General features: G+C 43.4%; 1 protein-coding gene across 1 annotated transcript; it reads right to left on the reverse strand.

Moving 5' to 3' along the window:
* Positions 1 to 506: 506 nt before the first annotated feature.
* Positions 507 to 19,434, reverse strand: LOC111068448 (pair-rule protein odd-paired). Its single transcript, XM_022357926.2, has 3 exons — positions 18,118 to 19,434; positions 1,699 to 1,868; positions 507 to 1,544 (listed from the first exon to the last, which is right to left on the reverse strand). The coding sequence occupies exons 1-3, from the start codon at positions 19,148 to 19,150 to the stop codon at positions 804 to 806; spliced, it is 1,944 nt and encodes a 647-aa protein (XP_022213618.2). The 5' UTR covers positions 19,151 to 19,434; the 3' UTR covers positions 507 to 803.
* Between the last annotated feature and the right edge of the window lie 3,133 nt (positions 19,435 to 22,567).

Consider the following 22,567-nt stretch of genomic DNA (forward strand, 5'->3'; position numbering starts at 1 on the left):
TGTCTCTAGCTCCGTTTGCATTCACTTCGATGTTCGACTCTTTTTACAATGTATATTCGTTAGCAATTTTTGTACTAGCAAGCTTGGGGGGCAGGACGATGGGTGTGGGGGGGGGGGCATGAGAGAAAGCAGCTTCGACAAAAAATTAGCTAAATCTTACCAGTTAAATAGTCAATATGCTTAAGTAAGTTATTTATTATTAGAGTTAAGAGTACGTTTTATACATTTATACGATAATTAATTCATATTTTATACATTTACAATACGTCTCTACAATACGTAGATTTTATTTTGTGTGTGTGTGTGTGTGTGTGTGTGTTTGTGTGTGTTTGCAACTAGAAAACTACGTTTAAGTTTACATAACATTTAAATAGCAAATTTTCTCGTTCTCGTTCTTGGTTTTTGTTTTTTGTTGTTTTTGTTTTGTGTGTTTTTTTTGTATAATAATTTTTAAAATACATAATAATCCTGTTCAAAGACGATTCAAAATGTTTAAATATAGTTTCTTGTGTAGGTTTTGCTAAGGTTTTTTTTGTTTTCGATTCAACAGCAATTTTTCAATTATCAGGTAAAAAGTTTAAAGTATTTTCCTCAACTTTAAGAAATATTTGGTTTTCACATTGCGCCACGAGGGCCAGGTTCTGCAGCCGCTGGCAGCAGATCCAGTCCAGGGAGGAGGACTCCTCCAAGAGTCCAGGGCCCTGGCTGGCGGCAGCCCCTGAATGTGGTACTGGTGGCCCCGGTTGGGGTGGCGGCGGCATCGGCATCGCTTGCTCCTCCGTTGGCCACCAGTTCTCCCACTCTCAATACGCCGTCGCCGCGCCCGGATGCATCAGATGGTGATGGTGATGGTGTCCAAAGTGTCCAAGTGGATTCATGGCATCCGCAGAGCCGCTCGGCGCTGCCGTGTGGTACCAGTCGCTGGGCGGATGAACCTGCGCCGCCGGATGGTACAGCAAATGGTGATTGTGGTGCAGCATGGAGGCCGAGGCAGCCGCGGCTCCCGGAGAGGAGGCCGCTGCCGCTGCAGCCGCCGCATGGTGGTGGTTATGGTGATGGTGAGCGTGATGGTGCGGATGAGAGGGCGGAGGTCCCAGCGGGGGCGGCAGATACGCGGAGGCTGAGGCGGCCATCAGCTGCAAGGCAGGCGAGGATTTTGAGTCGCTTTGATGGGAGGCAAGTTGCTGTTGCTGCTGCTGCTGCTGTTGCTGCTGCTGCTGCTGATGTTGCTGCTGTTGTTGCTGCTGCTGTTGCTGCAACAGATGGGAGGCACTGCTGCTGGCCGTACTGCTGCTGCCGCTGCTCGAGGCACCCAGATGGACGCTGTGCATGGGATTGGGCTCAGATTTGATAGAGTGGGGCGAGGACTTGATTCCGCTGCCTCCACTCAGGCTGCTCACGCCGCTGCTGCTGCCGGCACTGCCATCCAGGCGCGTCGAAGGCGGTGTCTGTGCCCCCCCAGTTATGATGCTGGAGCTGGAGCTCTCCTCGCCCTCACTGTCATAGCCATGCGATGGAGACTTTTCGTCAATGTTGCCATGCACCTGAAGAGGAGAACAAACCACAAACAAAGGAGAGAATATTTAGTAGAATTCAACCGAAAGGAAATCGTTTAAATCTGTTGGCATCAAGTACATGATGAGCCACGATAATGGTCAGATAATTATTACAGCTGGAGTAAAGAAAGACAAAACTCACCTTCATGTGCTTCCGCAGCGAGGAGGGATGCGTGTAGGACTTATCACAGCCATTGATCCGACAATTGTAGGGCTTGTCCGAGGTGTGCACGTGCGAGTGCTTCTTCCGGTCCGAGGAATTGGCGAATCGCCGATCGCAGCCCTCGTGTTCGCACTTGAATGGCTTCTCTCCTAAAAGTAGGCCAAAAAAGATATCCATGAGTTTCAATAGATACACAAATATACAGATCTTATATATAACAAAGTGTGTGCGGGGCTATAAGTATCATTATTTATGTGAAAGGCATAAAACATATAATAGACGATGGCCATTTATGGCCTCACAATTTTTATGAACTCCCCTCCGACACACAATTTAATAAAGGTGGGAAAAACTCATGTGTCCAACATATCTATAGGGAAAACAATAACAGAACAACAAGATATACAACAAGAACAAAAATCATATAAATTATGCGGGATCAAGGCGCCCATTGTTCGAGAGACCGAGCGACCGAGCGACCGAGAGACCGGGACCCTTCGACCCTGAATACGATTTTCACCTGTGCCGATGTCGATGGTCCTTTTTATTTATTTTTTTTCGTTAGGTTGGACATGGACACGAACAATAGCGGCAAGGGTAAAGGGAACAGGTCGAAAGGTTAACGTTTATTATTTGATTCGTGTGCGCAACAAACACCTTTTCCTATCAAACTATCAAAAATAAGAAACAGTCGTCCCCATTTAGTCCGAAGTGATATTTTATAGCTTATTAGAAAATTATTTATAGGAGAGGGTGGGGGCCAGAGTCGGTAGATCCCGACACAGATGCAAAGAGATAAAATCAGGATTAAACATAAATAATATTTATCCCAAAAGGAAACCCTGTAATTTGCCAAAGATTGGTCTTCAAATTTATGGTGAGAAATGTACATAGAAGAGTCTGCTGAAGAAAGCAAAACTATTATAAAATATTTATATACTGATTGGGAAATGGTTAAAAATCGTGATTATTTAGTGGATCATCTAGCTTTGCCTCATCAGTTTCAATCAGATGCCACATTAAACGTATTCAAAAAGCACCGCGAAAAACCCAATAAAAAACCCTAGATGGATGTGTGTATACCGCGGTTCCTTCAGTTAATTCCATTTAGCATATGGCATTTATGTCGCAGATAAGCGGCCATTATGCGCACCACAAGCTTTATGACAATTGCAGCTAAGCGGCTCAGAGATCTCGAGGCCCCGCCACTCTTTCAGAGGAAACCCACACAGGGAACGACGATGACGATGACAATAATCGAACATTTTCACACCTCGAGCTTAAAGTGGGCCTCCAGATTGGAGGAGGGTGTGCTGTGGTTAAGAAAAGCTGTCCAGCTGGGGGCAGGGCAGGGTCGGGTCGGTGCCATGCCAGTGCCAGTGCCAGTGCCAGGGCTTTGTGTGTTGCCCCTTATAAAAAGACATCCAGCGGTGACTCTGTGTCCCGCTCCGACTCCACGCGCTCAACAAGTTTCAGTCGTTTCATTTTTATTTTTTTTTTTTTTGCTGTATGTAATTTAATACTAATTTATGTGCTTTATTATCCGCATTTGAATAAAGTTTTCTTTCTCGCTTTTATTCCGTGATGCGTAATAACTCAAACGAAAGAGAGATATACTCGTATAAATAAATGAACACAAATCGGACAAAATGCTGTTCGATTTGAATGGCGTGCCGCATTGTGGTTGTTGTTGTAGTTTCTATTAATTTGTCAAAATTTAAAACTCATAAATATGCATTACAATGGTTTACCATTGGCGTGTGACTGGAGCCCAATTATATATTTTGACAGGCTCGAGATCGAGAGTTGGCCGCAGAACAAGCGGCACGAATGCACTTCGATGCGCTCCGAAATCTCATCTTATTTTTCAGCGTGAGCAGACAATGTCAAGTGTCGGCTTTGAGTACCTTTCTCACATGGATTGTACACCCTATGGATGGAATTCAGTGGCAGAGTGTCTGGGGAAAGTGGCGCCAGGGGAATTCCCTCTAAACTTTCAACTTCAAGTTCCTTCCTCGTGTTACCTTTGGATAGCTGAAAATTTCAGCTGTTGTCAGCTGCTAAAATGTTATCTTTCCACGCTAATTAGTCATAAATTGGACAGGCAGCAGCTGTCTTTGGGCACCGACCCGCTGTGCCAGCTCCTATCCGTGCTATCATTCTTATCACATTTTTTAGTTTTTCTGGAAACCCAGCAGCACATATTGCCTGGCCTGGCCTGGCCTAGCCATATCCCTTGCCGTATCCACACACATATCCATCTCCTGGCGCGTTGCGGTCTAAACTCAGCGGGGGCAAAAACAGAATGCGATGCGGCATGTGAGGCATGAGGCATGAGGCAGGCGGCACGCGCTGTGGCTCACACGACGGTGTACGGCGCTGATGGCATACCATTAAAGGGTTCGTGTACCGGCTAAGTGCAGCAAGGATACGCATAATTTTCACATTCCACGCGGACACGGCGCTACAGGGCATTAAAATTTAAATTTAAATATGTTTTATTGCTTTAAGTTACAGTTGAAGCAACAAAAAAGTAACCAAAAGCTGCCGCCCATTTATAAAATGTCAATTTCAGTCGACATTTTTCCGACAAAAAATAAACGAAACCTGAGGAATGAGGAAGCCCGAGAAGAAAGACGGCCTGGCCTGGCACACACCCTTTGGCCTGCCTGGCAAGTCGCCATAAGTATAGCCTCCAGCTCCCTGCTCCGGCCTGTCACTCCCGCTCTCCCAGTGCTTCCTCACCAAATCCCATTTAGGCTGTGCGAATCGACAAACTTATTTAAATATTTCAATAAAGTAAATCCAATGGCAAAGTCTCTGTGTATATAATGGTGTTATATTGTAGGAGTGGGCCTTGGGGGAGTTGGGGCTGGGTGGCCGTAACTGTGAAATAGGCCGCCTGCGTTTTTGTGATTTGCATATTATCATGAGTTGCCTACGCGCTATTTTCTTTTACTTTCCTTTCTGGAAAAGCCCCCGAAATGGTTAATTTCCTAAAGGAAAAAACATTCGCTCGAAGCGCGGAACGATTGGAATTGGCACGGACCCGGCTTTTGCTACCGTTACCCGCCGCCTGTCATGGCGTACGTTCCGTTCCGTTCTGTTCTGCGGTGTGGTACAGCTGCAAACTTGTTTTTGTTGCTGCTTTTTTTTAGGGTGGCTCTTATTTTTGGGGTTGCTTTGTAATCTCTTCCCTTAACGGGTGTGCGGATGTGTGTGCGTGGGTTCACGCTCACCCAAGAAAGTCGTACATGGCTCTATATATATGTATATGTATATTGTACTTATATTATATACAGTGTGGCTTTGTTTGTTCATCGTGTATATATATAGCACATGTTTTGGCTTCTATGTAACTGCTTCTGCCGGGTTCTGTTAAGCGCAAAGCTTGGCTGTCATTTGCAGACGACACAGAGTCGAGTCGTTCGAGTGCCGAGCCGACGGCCTTTCCTCCAGCTCCAGTTCCAGTACCATCTCCATCGGCAATCTCCATATATCTCCGACCTCCTCCTCTATTCCGCTCGTCTGAAATCGTTTTTGTTGCGGCTGGTTCTGTTATTATGGGGCGTTGTTTCTTTTTTCGTTGGGCTGTTTGGTGGGGGCTGCAGAATTTTCTGATGTTTCTTTCTTTAGGGCGTAGTCAGGCCAAAAACAAATATAGAAATTGTGTGTTTGCTAAACGTCTCGTAAGTGTTTTTCTTTTTGCTGCTACACATACTTACTATAGTACATATGTATTTATATGTACATATGTTTATGATTTTGGGGTTTCGTGGGGGGTGGAAAGGCCTACAATATGGTTTTCTTATGGGTTAAAGGACAGAAGAAGTGATGGAGGCGGGCGAGACAGGAAGCAGAATGTTTGGGTTAGTTGATAAATGGGAGATGATATCAAAAGAAACTTTTAGTTGACATTGAGGAAAATGTTAAAATATTGTTTTTTCTTAGGATATTTATGGTATGATTTCTAGATTAAATAGAAATCTTGAATAGCTTGAAGCGACATTACAAAGCTTGAATCTGTTTAAAAAATAAAAAATATATAAACTATTTAAGTATCTGTTAGGAGAATAAACTTAAATAAATCTGAATAAAAATAAATATAAAGCTATTAAAAGTGTTACTCAAGATTTGTTAACTATATCTACATTTGGAGATCCACTGTATGACAAAATCCAAAAATAACTCGTCCTGTCGGAGCCATGAGGAAACAATTCAAGAGAAGAGCATCTTGCATCATCCCCTCATCCTGGCTCTGCCCGTGATCGCTGCTAACCGAGCGATGCAAATTAAACATCATTGACAGTCGCTGATTAATTGAACTGAATCAGGTTTTTTTAATTTTCAGCAACAACAACGCGACAGCAACAATAAAAAACATTAAAAATGAAACAGAAATTAAACATTTTTTGCCGTCAGAGTGACGGTTGCTAATTAAAAGCATTTCAAAATGGAATTAATTAAAAATGAGAATAAAGGAACAAACAAAAAACAGCAATCGGCAGGTACACTGCGCCTTAACAGACAGATAACACTGCGTTAACAGAGCGATAGCCGAATTTATAGAGCGATAGCAGGGCGATATGCGTATCTCTGTTAAGGGAGCGTACGCTTGACTGCTTTAATTGCTGCTAAATAATTGGCCCGGTAAATATTTATTGCCTGCTTAGCGCACTCACTCGCCCTCAAACCGAAACAAAGAACGAGTCTCTCTGCCTTCCCTCCGAATATGAAAGAAAGAGAGGAAGCTAGGAGCGGATGAAAGATAGCAAGAGGGGATGAGCAGCATCATCGCTCATGTGTCAACAACATGCAATGCGATATGATTATTATTATCTAACAATACAATAACAAAACAGCAGCTCCCTTGGATGCTACTTTTTGCCTGCCCTCTCCCTATCTGTCCCTACTCTACTCCCATCCCTATAAATACCTCTCTCTTTCACTAGATCTATATGTATCTCTCTCCATCTCCCTCCTGGTGTCTGCCGGGTTGTTGACACTCTTCGGATTTGAGAATCCTTAGCTCATTGTATATCTGTATCTGTTTGTTTGTTTGCTATACATTTTTTTCCGCCACTGTCTCTTCTTTTGCTCCGTTTCCCTGCTCCTTTTTGCTCCTTTTGTTCCTCTGGTTAAAGCCGGAAAAAGCCAAACCCCGATTTCCTGGCGGTTTACATTTCAATGGGCAATTTTCCCTAGCCCTCGCTCTCGCTCCCCCTGTTTCCCCTCGGTGTGTCTCTGTTGCGAATAGCTCACTTTAGATTTTATTTTTTTCTAAGGGATTGTTAGGGGGCAGTGACTGTTGATGATAGGAATATTGTTAGGGTACTAGGGAGATGACACTTATACGAGTATGTTCGATAAGCAGGTGATGTGTAGATCTGTAGCTCACGTGGCAGTTTGTTTTGGAAACAGTCCTCACTCTCAGAATAAATAGATTCTGAAGGTTTTATTCAACTTCGAGTGTCATTAAAATATAACCCCAATTATTAAATTGCAAAAAACAACCAACCAACAACAATATCGATTCGGACAACTCTTAGATTTTCTGCTACAGATTTTCCCACACGTCGCGACGTTGGCTTTGAATATTTATAACATTTGCCTGCAGTTGATGACCAAATTAATGGCAGGCATCCCGCTCCATTCCATTCCCTTATAATAATAATAATAAAATCATAATTTAAATGCAATGAATGCCGCTTGTCAACGGCCAAATACAAAATCCTCTCGCTCATCATCGGGGAGAGTATCATCATCATCATCATCATCTTTTTCATAGAGGATGTTGCACCCCTAAAATAGTAAGAAGTTACCTATGGGTCTGCCACACAGTCGGTCCATTGTTTGTTTGTTTGACAAAAACCATCGTTGAGTGAATTTCGTTGATGATTTATGATTTTTGCATCCCTCCCCGATGATGAGGCCGATGACGATGACCCCCAACCCCTCATGGGCTGAGTGGAGAGGAGAGGAGAGACAATCCTCACATAATTTTCGCTATTTGTTTGCAGCTTTGCCGTTTGCTGTCAAGTGATACGTTAATAATTGACACTGGGGTCAGTACCCAGTACCCAGTCTCAGCCTCAGTCCGGGTCCGAGACCGAGATTGAGTCTGCGTATGATTTTCCCCTGCACAGCCCTGGCTTCATCTGCGGTTTATTGTAGGCAAATCCATAGATACATTTGGGAAATTGTTTCAAAACAAAAACACACAAAATTTTACACTTGAGTGACGGCTTGTGGGCTAATGAGGAAATAGCATAGGGAGGAAAGGCACAAGAAGGAAGGTTTAGCTTAGGAAAAGCAGGAAAAGGAAGAAGAAATAAGCGTTTTTCTATTCCATTGTTTCTAATTGAAAGTCCATGAAATTCTTATTCCGCAACTTTCATCATCATTTTGCCATTTCGTACATACACTTTCTACAAACTCTGTCTGAAATATCATATTAATTTCAACAATATTACGAGTTTCTGCATTTGTTTTCTTTAACCACTTTTAATACAAATTTTTGGGTGTTGCAGCCTTAGCCACTGCAGCAGCAGGCACACAAAAACCCATACACATCCGACATCCGACCCATACTCGCAGATAGACAACTAGCAGAGCTATTAGTAAAACAATGACAGCAACAGCCTTGCTGTACATGAATACAAGACCAAACATGGGCCAGCTTGTCTGGCTCGGTCTCTGTCCCGGGCTCGGGCTCTGGCTCTGGCTCTGACTCTGGCACTGGGTCTGTCTCTGACTTTGGTCTCTCCTTTTTCTGTATTTTTTCTGTCTTTTTGTGAGGCCCCCCCAACCATTTGTACAAATTTTCGACAAGTTTGCCATGCAACTAACGCCTCTAACATATTCGAGGTGTGTGTACCATACAGATATATGTAAATATTCAGATCTATGTACTCGTATGTATGTATGTATGTGTGTATGTGTAAGAGTACTACCTACATGAGAGTGCGGCTTGCATTTAATGCATTCAAATTGCATTTGGTTGGAGCTCCAGCAGCAGGAAAAACTTTTCCAGACAGTGACAGAGGGGGGGGGGGGGCTGACAGCAAAACTCTTGGCTGACTAAGAACTAGACATGTCTGTATGTATATAGTACGATATATGGAAATGTGTAAGCAAGCGTCTGGCATCTGCATCTGGCAACCTTGTGTAATAACAAAATTTGTACCCAAAAAACCATTTTCGAGTCGAGCATTAAACATTAAATTTGGTGTAAAGGCAAAAAGTTTCTCAAGAAGTTTATGGCTGTAAGATGTTGTGAACTTTTTAAGCTGGGCTTATGGAAATTAAAGAATGGGAAAAACGAAGGTAGTGTATATCTTGAATATCTGTTGGGAATCCTCCAGAAATTTGTGAAGATACAGATACTGTGAGTCTAAAAACCACTGAACCACTTATGGCAGCTTGAATTTAATTTTCTAATTTTATGTTTAAACTAATTTTAAAGTTCTCTTGAATGCGTAATGACAAATATTATGTTTCAGATTTTCATAAAAACTTTTAATGCAATTTGTATACCCCATAAAAAGAGTTTATGCAAATATGCAAATATCATTAGCGAATATGGGGAAATTTATATACATTTTTTTACGATTTTAGCAATTAATTCTTAATGACTTTATGAGCCTCTCATCAGCCGCTCTTGGCTATAATAAATATTAAGTCCAAGCTAATGGAGATGTGCATGTTATGCTTGGAAGTTCTAGGCCAGGCCAATTGATTAGTTCAGTGTGTTCTACTAGAGTATCTACAGAGCGTACGAGAGGAGACACTCTTCGGATACAAGCAAAACAAAATGCACTCGAATGACAAACGGAGCGCAGCGTAGACAATAAGTAAAAGTAACACTAAGCCTATTGTCTGAACCCAAAACGCATACAAACAGGGCCAACACAAGGGGAGAGGCGAGACAGAATGAGTGCCAGAGTAAGACGACGGAATGGTAACTGAAGTCGGCTCAGTTTGACAAAGAAGTGCTAGGCCAGGATTAGCCAAAGAAGCAGCTGATGCCTCTCTCTCGTTCTCTCGTTCTCTCTTTCTCTCACTCTGTTTACCCCTCATGAATGAACTGCTTACGTGAGGTAAATGTTTGCGAAAAAAGAAAGCAGAAAGAAATGTTTCACTTCCCTTTTAGGGGTTACAGAACTGGAAGTAAGGGCCCTGCTCTGCCAAAATCCACAACAAAAGCAGAAGCCGATGCCGATGCCGAAGCCCAAGCCGGAGACCGACATTGACATTGGTGGCACGGCGGCAGGGCGGCCCGCTCGACACTCTCAAAGAGGTGTTGCTTTGTCTGGGCTTGGTCAGGGATCGGTATCTATATCTGTTTGGTATCTCTTCAGCCTGATTTTTTGCTCTTTAGCGCTCTTTAAGATCTTAATCTTCTCAGCCCACTCGTCTCCTTCCTCGCTCTTATCCTGCTTTCTGTTTGTTTCTTGTTTTTTTTTTTCGAGCTCCGTCAAGTAGAAAATCTCTTCGGTTGTTTGTCAGAAATTAAAATGTCATCAAGATTGTCATCATTTGGTTATGCGATGTGACATCTCCGGCAACTGAAGGAGGCACGGGACGGGATGGGGTTCTTGGGCTGGGCTCGGGTTTTCGGATCGCCGGGTCTGTCTCCGGGTTTCGATTTCGGTTGGCTTGCTTATCTCAAATGGCTTGTTAAAGTTTAAACGTTGTCAATTCTAACAAGATTCCACTCGCTGATAAAAACCAATCAATGACATCAGGCGACAAATATTCTTGTTAAGAGTTTGGAATGAGGCTGAGAGAATTTTTGGGTAAATTGGATTGGAACGAAAGTATCTACAGATCCAAAACGGAACACAAGGAGCTCCCATAGAACACAATAAATTCCAAATAATGTTCTTTGACTCCATTTGGGTAGAAAGTTTTAGAGTTTCCTTCTCGTGTTTCCCATTTTCCAATTCCCCAAACCTCACCATCTTTTTACACTTCAACACCTTTGCATACCTTATCGATACTGCCTAATGAACACATCAAAACATCAACTAAAATTGCATTTCTGTTCCTAACACTCGACTAAAAAAACACACCCATATTTCGTGGCAAACAAATTGATCTGAATATCGAAAATCGAGGGGAAAAAGTATCACATCTCAATGGGCCACAGCCCAGTGGCTTACACTCGGCTGAGTCCTGGTCAGAAATTTGATCATGCTGAGAACGAAGAACGGAGAGAAGCAAAGTAGACCGCGTGTTTCCGCCAGATACTTTTCACGGTAGCCGTCGGCAATGCGTCATAAAGTCTGCATACACTCGTACATATATCTCTCTATTCTTTGCTCTATTTCGCTCTCACTCGCCCTCTCTGCGTTGTAATTTTAGCCAAAAACTTAGCTGGCTGTTAGCCGACTGTCAGAGCCCCATTTGACAGCCGGTTGTCACACAAAATCTGTGTAAATTGTGCTTCTAATTACAATTGACAATGTTTTTACAATAAATTGCGTGCCAGTTTGCGGCCGGCCTGTCTCCACCTCTTTGTGTGGCTCTGGCTCTCTGGTTCTGTGGCTCTGTGACTCTGTGACTCTGGCTATTTGGGTTAAACAATCACAATTTTATGCTTAAATCAACTTGGAGGCGTTCGTGTGTTACAAATTTGTCTAAGCGAAAGCGACAAACGATCCGAATATGTATCCCGCAAAAAGCAACACACCACAGAGCCTAAGCTGATTTGACAAGCACGCTTATGGCTTTTCATATTTTGTATATTTATTTGTTGTATACCCAAGAACTATGGAATGCCTTTGATTTTATACGAAAGAACAGCTTTTGGTAGCATCTATAAAGGCCAAAACCATTGGGACTATGGGATGGAGTTTGAACTGATTGAATCTTAGTTTTATCCATTTCTATAATTACTCTTCAAGATACGTATTTATTTATATATTTATTTATTGCAATTATTACTCTGAAAACTAAAAAACGATCTTTGGCTAGAGCATTCCCCAATCATCATACTGATTTTATATAAAAAAAAGCATTTCTGGTTCTGCTGCCCGACTGTCTCTGCTGCTCTCCACTGTTCTTTTTTTGGCTGTTTAACATTTTTGCCCATATGAATAATGATTTCATTTTTCCCATCAGCTAATTTATACAAGTGGGGCAACGTGCGAGGGGCCCTTGGTGCGATTTAGAGGATTAGTCAGGCCTTACTTTTCCATAATTCTCGAAAAGCAGAGACCCCAGGTCCGAGTCCGAGTCGGAGTCGGAGTCAGAGGCCCAGTCTCAGTCTCAGTCCCAGTCCAAGCTGTGGCCTCTCTACCTGTGCCCTGGCTCGAGGTTGCGTCCGTGTGCAGATATAAAAAATATGCAAGATGACAGTTTAATTTTATGGTTTGTCTGCTGCTGATCAGTTCTTTATGCGCTGAAATTTTATTCTCATTTCTGCTCCTCTCTGATCTCAGTCTGTCTCTATCTGAAATCTTGTGCTGCCTCTTTCGGGGGATCCGATGGAATGTGAAATGGAGTCTGGTACGTGGCTACTTTTGGCTCCTTTCTGTGAGGAATTTAATTAATTTGAGCGCGACTTCTAATGACAAAGTGGGCGTGACCAAGGCTTAGGAATTGGAACGCGAAACTTGCAAAAAAAAAAAATAAAAATAAAAATAAAAACGAAAAGATATTTACTCGTATACCCGACCCAGTGAAGAAGGGGAAATTTATCAAAAATAAGCCTCATTTATTAACTAGCTCGGGGTAAGCAGCTTATGTCCATCCAGCCATGGAACAGAGCCATCCAAGGGTTACCTTCCACACTTCCACATCCACTTCCACTGCCATTCAGATATTATGCAACAGCCTCAACAAAATGGCTACTTAGCTAATAGATTCAAATGGGAGAGACCAAAACAATGACAATGCTCGCACAAAAGGGTTGAGAGAACTAACCCCTGCCGCGTTTACAACGCTGGCTCTCTCTCTCTCTCTCTGTATCTAGGTTTTTTTCTCGGGTAAATGAAATTATAATTCCTACAGGGGCTAAGGTAGATACATATATATCCATATATAAAACTGTTTTGACATTTGGTAAAATGCATAGCACGGAGTTAGCTGAATAGAGAGAATGCAAAGCAACCCCCTCTCTGTTCAGGAGCGTAACGGGTGGAACGACGGTCTTTGTTGCGAGTGTTAGGGGTTCGGCATTGAGGGTTGTCACTAATTAGAATGGGTGCATTTGCTAGATTATTATGCAGGAATATGTACATATGTAAATGTTGCTATATATGGGTTGATCAGCAAAAATTGGGTGTGGGCCCAGAGCCGAAGCGCGGCTAAGTGGGTTTTCAAGATCGAAGGAGATTATGGTTCCTCAACAAGATGGTTCCTCACAGTTTAAAGAGTGCATTATGCTACAAAACATCTATTAACATAGCGTCAAACGTTGTCGGTCCATTCCCATTGTTCCAATGTAACATTGTTTCATTTTTCATTCTATTCTTATAAATTCATTTCTTAAATTATAATAAATAAATCCTATAAATACTCACATTCCTATTAAAAATCCTGTCCCTAAAGCCTTTCACATAAATTTCTCTTAGACCAAAAGGATAATGAAGCTTTAACTTGGTGTCCAGTCAATAAATTCCCAAAACTTAGCTTACATTCAACTGTCAAACGCTTAGACCACACCAGAAATTTATATACTTTTTACTTTTGGCACATAAATCTCCAAAAAAAAACAGTGAAGAGGAAACTTTGCGCCTTGTCTGAGTTTTTAACAGATTGCAATCGTGTGTCACGTCTGGTATTTGACACTTTAAATTGAGCGAAACGAATTCAAACATCATGTCCACCCATATGGATATGGTTAGGTGTATGGCATGCCCGTACTCGAACGGATCTTGACAAACAAGCCCGCGGGGAGTGGAGTGGAGGGGAAGGAACGCTAATTAAATGACGAATTTCCGTCTCTCTGCTGCATTTGTCATTAGAAGACCCCTTACATCTCCTAGAGAGGGCCATAGCGATACCGGCCGAGAGCGTAACTAATTGATTTTCAGTTTGTTAGACAGCGGGAGGGAGGGAGTGTTCTAGAGGATGGTCGAAAGATCCTGGGCAAGAGAGAGAGAGAGAGAGAGACCTCCTCGCACCAGGTAGTATAGGTAATCGCTTGAGCACATCGCAGGTTTTTTTCTCCTTCCCTTTCGATCCATTGTTCCACAAATTCTGAGAAGCCAAAACACACAGTTTATGCGCAAAAATAAAAAGTGATTTTTGTCTCTCGCTTTGAATACTCGCATGTGTCTGTATTTGTGTGTGTTTTTGTGAAAATCGTTGAACCCGCAATAAAGTCATCAATCATTGACATTTGCCAGCATTTTTGGTTTTGGTTGAATTTCGGTATTTTGAGAAATTATCCCATTGGCGCCGAATGGGCAAAAAATTAACAGAACACAAGGTGTCAAACAGTACCAGGCAGGCATCAGTGGAATATTTTAGAGAGCTTACAGAAAATGTAGTGCGAATATTAATATAAATGTTTACAGTGAAAGGTTATTTGTTATGAGAAAGAATAATCAAACACTGTACAGTGTACACCCTCCTATACTACGCACTACCTCCATAACTCCAGTCCACCGAGACATAACATTAGCCTCTGTTAACTGTCAGAAGCACCTCTGTTAGCACTCTTAAAAGCTTCATAGAAGTGTACAATAATTGCATAATTCACTTCATCATTCAAAGACCAAACAAGTCCATAAAAGGCTCATTAAAAAAACACTTGCACTCAATTAAATGGAGCCGTGCTGGAGCTAAGGAAAGGATAAATGAGAGTTACAGTGGAGAGCAAGCTAATCAAACAAGGGTCGCTGCCACCGGGACAATGTTGAATGCTAAACTTTGCCCCCGCCACAACATAATTGCACAACGAGTGCCTGCACTTTATGGAGAAGACGTGGGGGATTGTGGAGCTGAGAGGGAGACCCAGAGCATAAGCTTAATGAGCTTCCCAGGCTACGAAAGAGGTAGAACGAGTGGTTGAGCCATGGTGGAGGGGCAAAAACTAACCACAAAGTTGTTGAATGCTCTTGCTGCAGCGGACCCGGGATCCTGTGGCACGTTGTAGGTGTTAATGAATAAAGTTGTTTGTGGTCCAGTCAGAAGAGCGAAACAAAAAAAGCATGTAAAAAATATATGTATCTAGGTATAAGCCGCACACCATGATAAACGCCATTCATGTTGCCTGTCGTCTATCCACACACACACACACACACATCTACAAAGCTTTGGCCCCCAGCAAGGTGTCAACTCTGGCTCCAACAAACACCAACAACAAAACACACACAAACGTTTATTGTGTGCTGTTGCATGGCAGGAAAGAGAAGAGTTGGAGCACCGAAGAGTCTGTTGCAAGGGGCAGAAGGGAGTGGAGCCTGGAGGCTGAAGGCTGGACATGGGCCATTCCAGACGGCGACAACGACAGCGACGATGGTGACAAGTGCAAAAGTCAGTGCATGGAATGGAAAATGGAGGGAAAAGGGAACAGACCTGCCAACTGGTTGAGAAAGAGCCCAACAATTTGAGGTTAGAGAAATTGTATTTGACATGGAATGTCACAGAAAACATTTTTGTGGGGAATACAAAAAGATAATATGAGAAAAATAGAGAGAAAAGTAACAGTTGGGGAGTCCCCTTTTGAAGCTTCAATTCTTGCATCATGTGTTGTATACCTTACAAGCTCCAACACCGACACTTTAGATCATTTTTATTGTGTGGCTACAAGAATATGATCTATAAGGAACCGCACTTTATGGTCCAGAAACCCCTGACTTAATGATTTTGATTTCTGCAGCTGTCGAGCTGTTACTTGGAGGTTTATGACTGACCAAGTAGAGCACCCCACCTCATTAGAACCTCTTGGAAAAAAGAACACCCATTAAAATCAATTAACAAAGGGGGAAAACAGAAAGAACAAACATAAAATGCAAAAACAGACGAGAACAATGTTGCTGGAAAACAACAAACAAATATTTATAATTGCTTTAAAATGGCGCCACTCGATTTAACAAAAACTCCATAGAACAGAGAACAGAGCCAAACAATCATCGGAGGCATAATGAAAATGCTAAAATCGCCAACAGCCACAGCCCATAGCAGGTCCTGCCGTGCCCTATAGGCCGGGTGCAAGCATTATCCAGCATCCTTCGTTTATTAAATCAGGGAGGAACCGGCACCCAGAGGACAAAGAGAGTTCGGAGTAGGGCAAAGCTAGACAGCAACCATTACCACAACAATATCTGGTGTATCCAGAAAATGGCGTTTCATATACGCGGCATACTCGTATTTTACGCATTTTGTTTTGCTTTAATTTGGGCTTTCCAGATTTTTTCATTCTCCCTCTGTTTTGCGCGTGGGCTTTAACAAGTTTTGCTTTCCTTTTATTTTTTGGCTTCGAGGGGATTATGTGGCTTTATATTTTTATAAATTGAATTAAAATATGATTTTTATGGCTCCTCTCTCTTGGGATGCTTCCATTTAACGTCTGGGAAAAAGTCTTGCATAGACCTAAACATATACAATCCACAATACATATGTACATACATATGCGTGTTTTCAGCACCCAAACAGAAATAAATCTTTCCAGTAGAAATGTTTCTTGAAAAGATTCGAAATTAGCCTCAGATTTAGGCAACAGAAGAAGTAAGCAATTTCGGGTTTCTAGTCTTCCCCTATTTGCACACTCATCCAAAGGTAATTAAAATGTTTCGTTTTGATTTTCAAGACGCCGCCATATTGTTGTCGATTTGGAACGATCATGTGGCATCATAATGATCTCTTGGGGCATGCATTGTGAATCGGTTGCTGTGGTGTATGTACGATATGATGATATTTTTGACTAATTTCATTTTTGTTTCTTTCTTTTTTCTCTCCGATGATGTTGCAGAAATGGAGTTTGCTTTTTTAGGGGTCTCTATGATTGGTTGGATAGGGCTACAAATTGCTGAAGATATTGTACATATATTGATGGGCTTTCAAGTGGCCGACGACGCACAACTTCATTAGAGAGTCGGAGTTTCGGGATTTCGATCCCGAGGCCTTTAACCTTTGTGTGTTTTCGGGCCACTTGAACTACAGTATGTATGTATGTATGTACCTCCCTTTCCATTCCCCTGGTGCTCTCCATCTCTCTATATAAATCAAAAATTCAATCAGCATCGTTGCTTGGGTTAAATGTCCCTTGGATGCTGCTGCTGCTGCCTCTGCTGCTGGTGTTTGTTTTTATTGCCTTGACACCAACACCAACACAAACACACAAACCCCACTACAAACACACTCTTACTCGCGTTCACACACACACACACATGTGTTGACACGTGTCAAAACTTCCGTTTGTAATCGCACGGAAATACTCGTACTTCTTTGGCACTTTGTGCCTCAGCCCCTCTCCAAATAAAAACCCATCGAAATATCGAAATTGGGGTAACATTTCCAGTGGATTACTGAATGTTTTGCAAACATTTCCACCGCTCTCCTAGCTTTGTTTTATATACTTTTGTGTGCTCTCTGTTCGGGCTTCTCTATGGTACATTAAGTTCTTGATTTAGATTATGCAAAGGTTATTTATGGGCTGGTTGCCACTCTGGTTTTGGCGATGGCAGCTGGTTCAAAAATGATAAGTGGGTGTGTAAAAACGTAGCAGAGCAGTCAAGTACGTGTTTATGAATCTCTGTGCGATATGATCTGCTATAAGTGGGGGCCATTAAGGCAGTGAGCACCGATGGGAGGGGTCAAGAAACTATGTTCAACAATGTGGAAGATCGTAGTTGTATGAAAATTTAAATTATTCAATATATTTATTTTAAATTGGTGTAAAGAATAAAAGAGTTTTAGCCATACATCGAAACATATTTCATCCCTTTCATATATGTATGTGTATATCCCAAATCTAAGCAGATCTTAACCCTTTTCCTTTCTTTGCAACATTTGTGTAGAGGATTTTCCATGAAGTTTATCCACAACTGGTGTTGTCTCAAAGACCCGAATCGATGCGATAGTCAAAGTCAAGAGCTGTTCACAGGGCTTAGCCAGAGGAAGAGTTGAAGTCGAAGGAATTATCATTGTTAGGACAACTTTGACGGGAAATTTGCAACAGTGGGACAGGGAAGGGAAAAGGGCTTAGGCTGCAAAAATTTTACAGTTTTACAGGTGTCATAAAAGGAGAGGCCCACGCGTGGGATGGTGGCGGGTTAAGCCACGTGTGGGCGTTGCACCGACTTTTGCCGTCGGAACACACGCCCACCTCAAGCCGAAGGGATTTACTTGGCCCGGAAAGGGTTAAACCCACGGCAAGGTGAACCGATGTGGAGGATGTGGTAGAGCTGGAAAGAGGAGGTTCCATGTGGATCTGGGACTTACCCGTGTGCGTTCGCTTGTGGATCTTGAGGTTCTCGCTGCGGGCGAATACCTTGCCACAGCCGGGATGCGGACAGGCGAATGGCTTCTCGCCGGTGTGGACGCGTATGTGGTTCACCAGCTTGTACTTGGCCTTGAAGGGGCGTCCGTTGCGCGAGCACCCGATCCAGAAGCAGGCATGGGTGGTGCACTCCGGCCCCCCCACATGCTCCACCGTCAGGTGGGTGACGATCTCGTGCATCGAGTGGAAGATCTTGTTGCAGGTCTTCCTGCCGCCAGCCTGCACCAGCCCCGGCTGGTCCGGATCTATCCACAGGCACTGCATCTCCTGCTTGATGCTGGAGGCCGACGAAGCTGGCTGGTGGCGCATGTAGCGGAGAAAAGCTCCTGCCCCCGCCGGATGCATGGCGCTCATGGCGTGGTGTGCCGGATGATGAACTGCCGCAGCGGCCGCGTGATGGTGTGCTGCCGCATGCACTGCCGCCGACGGGAAGTTTCCATGGTGCTGGTACGGGTGGGTGGCATAGGCATCCGCCATGCCCATGCGCATCTGGTGCTGGTGATGGTGGGCCGCCGCGGCGGCATGGTGATGGCTGTGGAACGGATGCTGGCCAAAGCCGGAGCTCAGCTCGGCGGCCGCCGCCTGGGCGGGAAAGCTGGAGAAGATCATTGAATCAGCAGCGGCCGTGCTGGCGGCCTGTCCGGCACTGCCGGACACTCCATAGTCCGTGTCGCGTCGCCCGAGCAGAAAGTCCCGCGAGGCATAGCTGTTGAAGTGCCCGTAGCCGGAGTTCTGATAGGATGCCGCCGCCACCGCGGAGGAGTCCGTGCTGCCCTCCAGCTGCTGCTGCTGCTGTTGCTGTTGCTGCTGCTGTTGTTGCTGCTGCTGCTGCTGCTGGCTGGTCATGTCGTGTTGCTGCTGCTGCTGTTGGTTGTTGCCACTGCCGCTGGCTGTCGTTGTGGTGTTGGGGGACATGCGGAGTCCATAGCTGGCCAGATGATGCTGGGCCGGCTCAATGAAGGCGTTCATCATCATCTTGGAAAGTCTTAATAGTTTTCTTTTCTTTGTTATTTTCAATGAAGTTTAGTTTTCTTTAGTTGTTCGGGCTTTTTCCTAGGCCAAAGCCCATCACCACACTTGACACCTCACTGAGCTTGTATTTTCTCTCTGTGTAACTATTTTGATATCTTTCGTATCGTGTATTTCGTTATATTTGCTTTGCTTTTCAATATTTTGAATATCCAGACACACTCGCGCGCGTTTTTCTACCGTTTTTCTCAGCGTTCGCACTCGAACTCGAAACGAACTTGACGTTTCAAGACGCGCAGCAGGAATGAAATGCAGAAATATATTCCTGAAATTCTAGCTATATGTCTCCGCCGATCGTCGCCTGCGTGCGAGCGAGCACACCACACGACGCAAGCGAGAGAGGCACGCGACCCCGTGCGCTAGAGCGAGCAGGTCATACTCCACGCAGTGGTGAGTTTTAGCCCACTGTGGTGTGTTTCACTGCGCTACAGGGAGGAGAGCCATAGGTGCGAGTGCAATGGCTAGTAGAAAATGGCTGACACTGCCGGCAGTCCAGCCACAGGAGAGAAGAGTGCAGAGCCATACGAAGCGAATCCAATTGAAACGTATTGCTGCATGTATATCCATCCCTGTCTCTTCTGGGTAAACTGGTTTCTGGTCAGAAATTAACACCCACTGCGGTTGGCCTGTGGGTGGTGGGCCTCATCTCTGGTTTTGTTCCGCCACAGTTATGCGCATGCGGCCCCGAAGCTGATTGGACCGCCGCGCGACCAATTGAAAGCTGCCGCACATGCTACACATGCATTTCTCATCAAGTTTTTCGCACTAATTTCACAAAGTTTATTTTTCATTGTCGCTGGCGGGGCTAAAATGATTTTCATTATTTTTCGGTGGATTCGTCCCTCCACCCCGCCGCCTTTTCAGCTGTCAGTTTATAAAAATAGTTGTTTATTTTATTGATTTTAATGATATTAAGCACATTCTATCCACGGACGCTCATTGGCGATTTCTGTATCGGTTGGGGCAAACATTTTGGAGTGCAATTGCGTAATGAAGACATAAATTTTCATTAGCCCGCTTCGTTTTTATTTCTTAATTTATGGAATTTTAAATAAGCTTATATTATATGATAGTATCCATTGCGTTCGATTGGATTCGATTTGATTCTGCCGAGTGTTAGGTGGTTGAACTAATTAGTTCTTTTGGGGGCAAATTGTGAAGTGATGTTTCGGGCTATGCTTAGCCCGAAATTAATAATAAATTTAAAATTAGTTTTAAAATTGCGTTGGTTATTATTCTTAAATATAAAAATATTTCAAGAAATATTACTCAATTATTTTTTGAGTTATTAATAATTGCCTGCCAGATTGGCAGACTCGACCACTGTGCTATGGTGCGGCAAGGACTTTGTTTTCATACAACGAATTTCACTAAGTTGGAGATATTTTTGATTAAAACAAAAATGATTTAAAGCAGATGTTTTCTGCCTATTTCTTAATATTTCTTTATTAATGATGCCAATATGGTGTTCTGCCATATCAGCCCAGAACTCCAATCCTCAAGCCGTTAAACTTTGCAGTAAATTGTGACATTAACTGTCGCCGCAGCCTTTGGGCAATGGCCGTCAAACGGTTCTGGCCAAACGATTCGACGACTATTAATATGTCAAAACAACTCCGCGGCAATCGAGCGCCAGGCCCGACCCCAATGCCATATTTGGGATCCAGGCGAGGCCATAAAACATAAAAGAATTGCACCAAACGGGCGGAGGCAGGCCCCATCCCGCAGTGCATCAACGACAAATGTCATTCGAAATGAAGCCATTGCTCCAGATGGAGATGGCGATGGAGAAAGGGGCAGAACGAGTGATGGCAAGGGGAAGAATTATACAGAGAAGAGAGAATTGGAGAGTGGGATAGATGGTGCATGATGAAGATGGAGACGTTGTCGGCTGGGCTTGTGCCCCGACTGAAGTGGATTTCTAGCGCACTGCCATAGAACGAGCCATTGCCATAAATAATGCATTTCCAGCCACTTGAAAATGGAAGCGAAATATGCAATAAACTTTTGGAATAACAACCACAGAACAGAAAAATAAACCAGAAGCTATGGCAAAACAACAAATTAGAGATTTAGAATCCAGAGGCAACAAATTTAGATACATTCGAGCATGTGGAATCCTAAAGCAAACAACGCCATCGCATAGCAGTGGGCACAGCAGGTTGCATTCTCCACTCAAGTGGACAGCCACGTAAATTCCATGAGAAGCGCATAGAAAGGCGTTCATGAGGGAGAGGGGAGAGAGAGAGAGCCCCTTCTCTGATCATAATTGCTGCCTGACCTCTATTGAGCAATAACATCCACGAAAAACTTAAACAATATAGGATTTTCCTATAGGAGTGTAATGTTCTATTAATTTGTTATTAATATTTTTCCCATCAATAGTACGAGTATCAAAGTATTTGATACCCAATACAATGCCTTAACTTTACCCCAATCCAAATTAAAGCTCTTCTTAATCAGTTTTGGCCACAAAAAAGCTGAAAAACAGTGGGCGTTGACTTGTGGCAAATGGACTCGTGTCATGGACTGTGAAAGAGCCACAGCCACAGCCAGAGCCCGAGCCCGAGTCAAAATCAAAACCGTAACCGTGTGGACGCCTTTGGCACATGCCGCGATCACAGCGGTGTGCAGGTCTCTGCCTGGGGTTCGCTCGAGTGTTCCTCCATATCCAAAGTGAATGCAAAGAGAGTGAGAAGTCTCACAGAGAAAGAGAGGTTGAGAACAAGAGTGCATGTGGAAAAGCGTGGGAGTATTTGTCCAACTGGTTTTCATAGGCATTTTATTTCCTTTCTTTTTGTGGATTTGATTGAAGTGATTGGGAGAAGGAGATTAATGTATGAGGGAAGTCAACGAGAGAAAAGGCATCTCTAACAGAGGTTTCGATAATGTCTAATCACGACTACTTTTAGTTTTAGTTGTATATCTTTTGCAACCAGCCAGGCAGCTGGAACTTTGGATCAAATGTAGATCCCTAAACGAATTAATTATGTCCAATTTGCGTTTGCCAATGTCCCGTAGAACCTTTAAATGATCTCTAATGTGCCCCTCAAACCTCAGTAACCACTTCCCATTGCACAACCCAGCCAGCAGGTAACAGCAGGAAAAAATAAAATTGCACAAACCCGCAAAAAATATTAAGAAATTTGCATTGTTAATCCACAGGCGTGATAACCTCGAGAAGAGGAAGGTATCCGCATATTGAGGATTACAGTTTGGCAGCGTAGCTTACGAAAGTCAATTTTTTTATGGCCATCCCATGAAGATACCGGAACAACGCCGCACACACACACGCACACACGGTAACTGAGATCCTAGCGAGAAATCGGAAAAATAAAATTTGGGAAAAATTATATGCATCAT

Source organism: Drosophila obscura, unplaced genomic scaffold, assembly GCF_018151105.1.
Source record: "Drosophila obscura isolate BZ-5 IFL unplaced genomic scaffold, ASM1815110v1 contig_4, whole genome shotgun sequence".
Taxonomy (NCBI): Eukaryota; Metazoa; Arthropoda; class Insecta; order Diptera; family Drosophilidae; genus Drosophila; species Drosophila obscura.

Bases quoted from the DNA above. Each gene is read 5' to 3' on its own strand.
- LOC111068448 (XM_022357926.2), bottom strand. From the start codon at position 19,150: ATGATGATGAACGCCTTCATTGAGCCGGCCCAGCATCATCTGGCCAGC. The intron at 1,869-18,117 runs GTAAGTCCCAGA...GCCTACTTTTAG, and splicing joins CCACAAGCGAACGCACACGG to GAGAGAAGCCATTCAAGTGC. The intron at 1,545-1,698 runs GTGAGTTTTGTC...TCTCCTCTTCAG, and splicing joins CGCTGCGGAAGCACATGAAG to GTGCATGGCAACATTGACGA.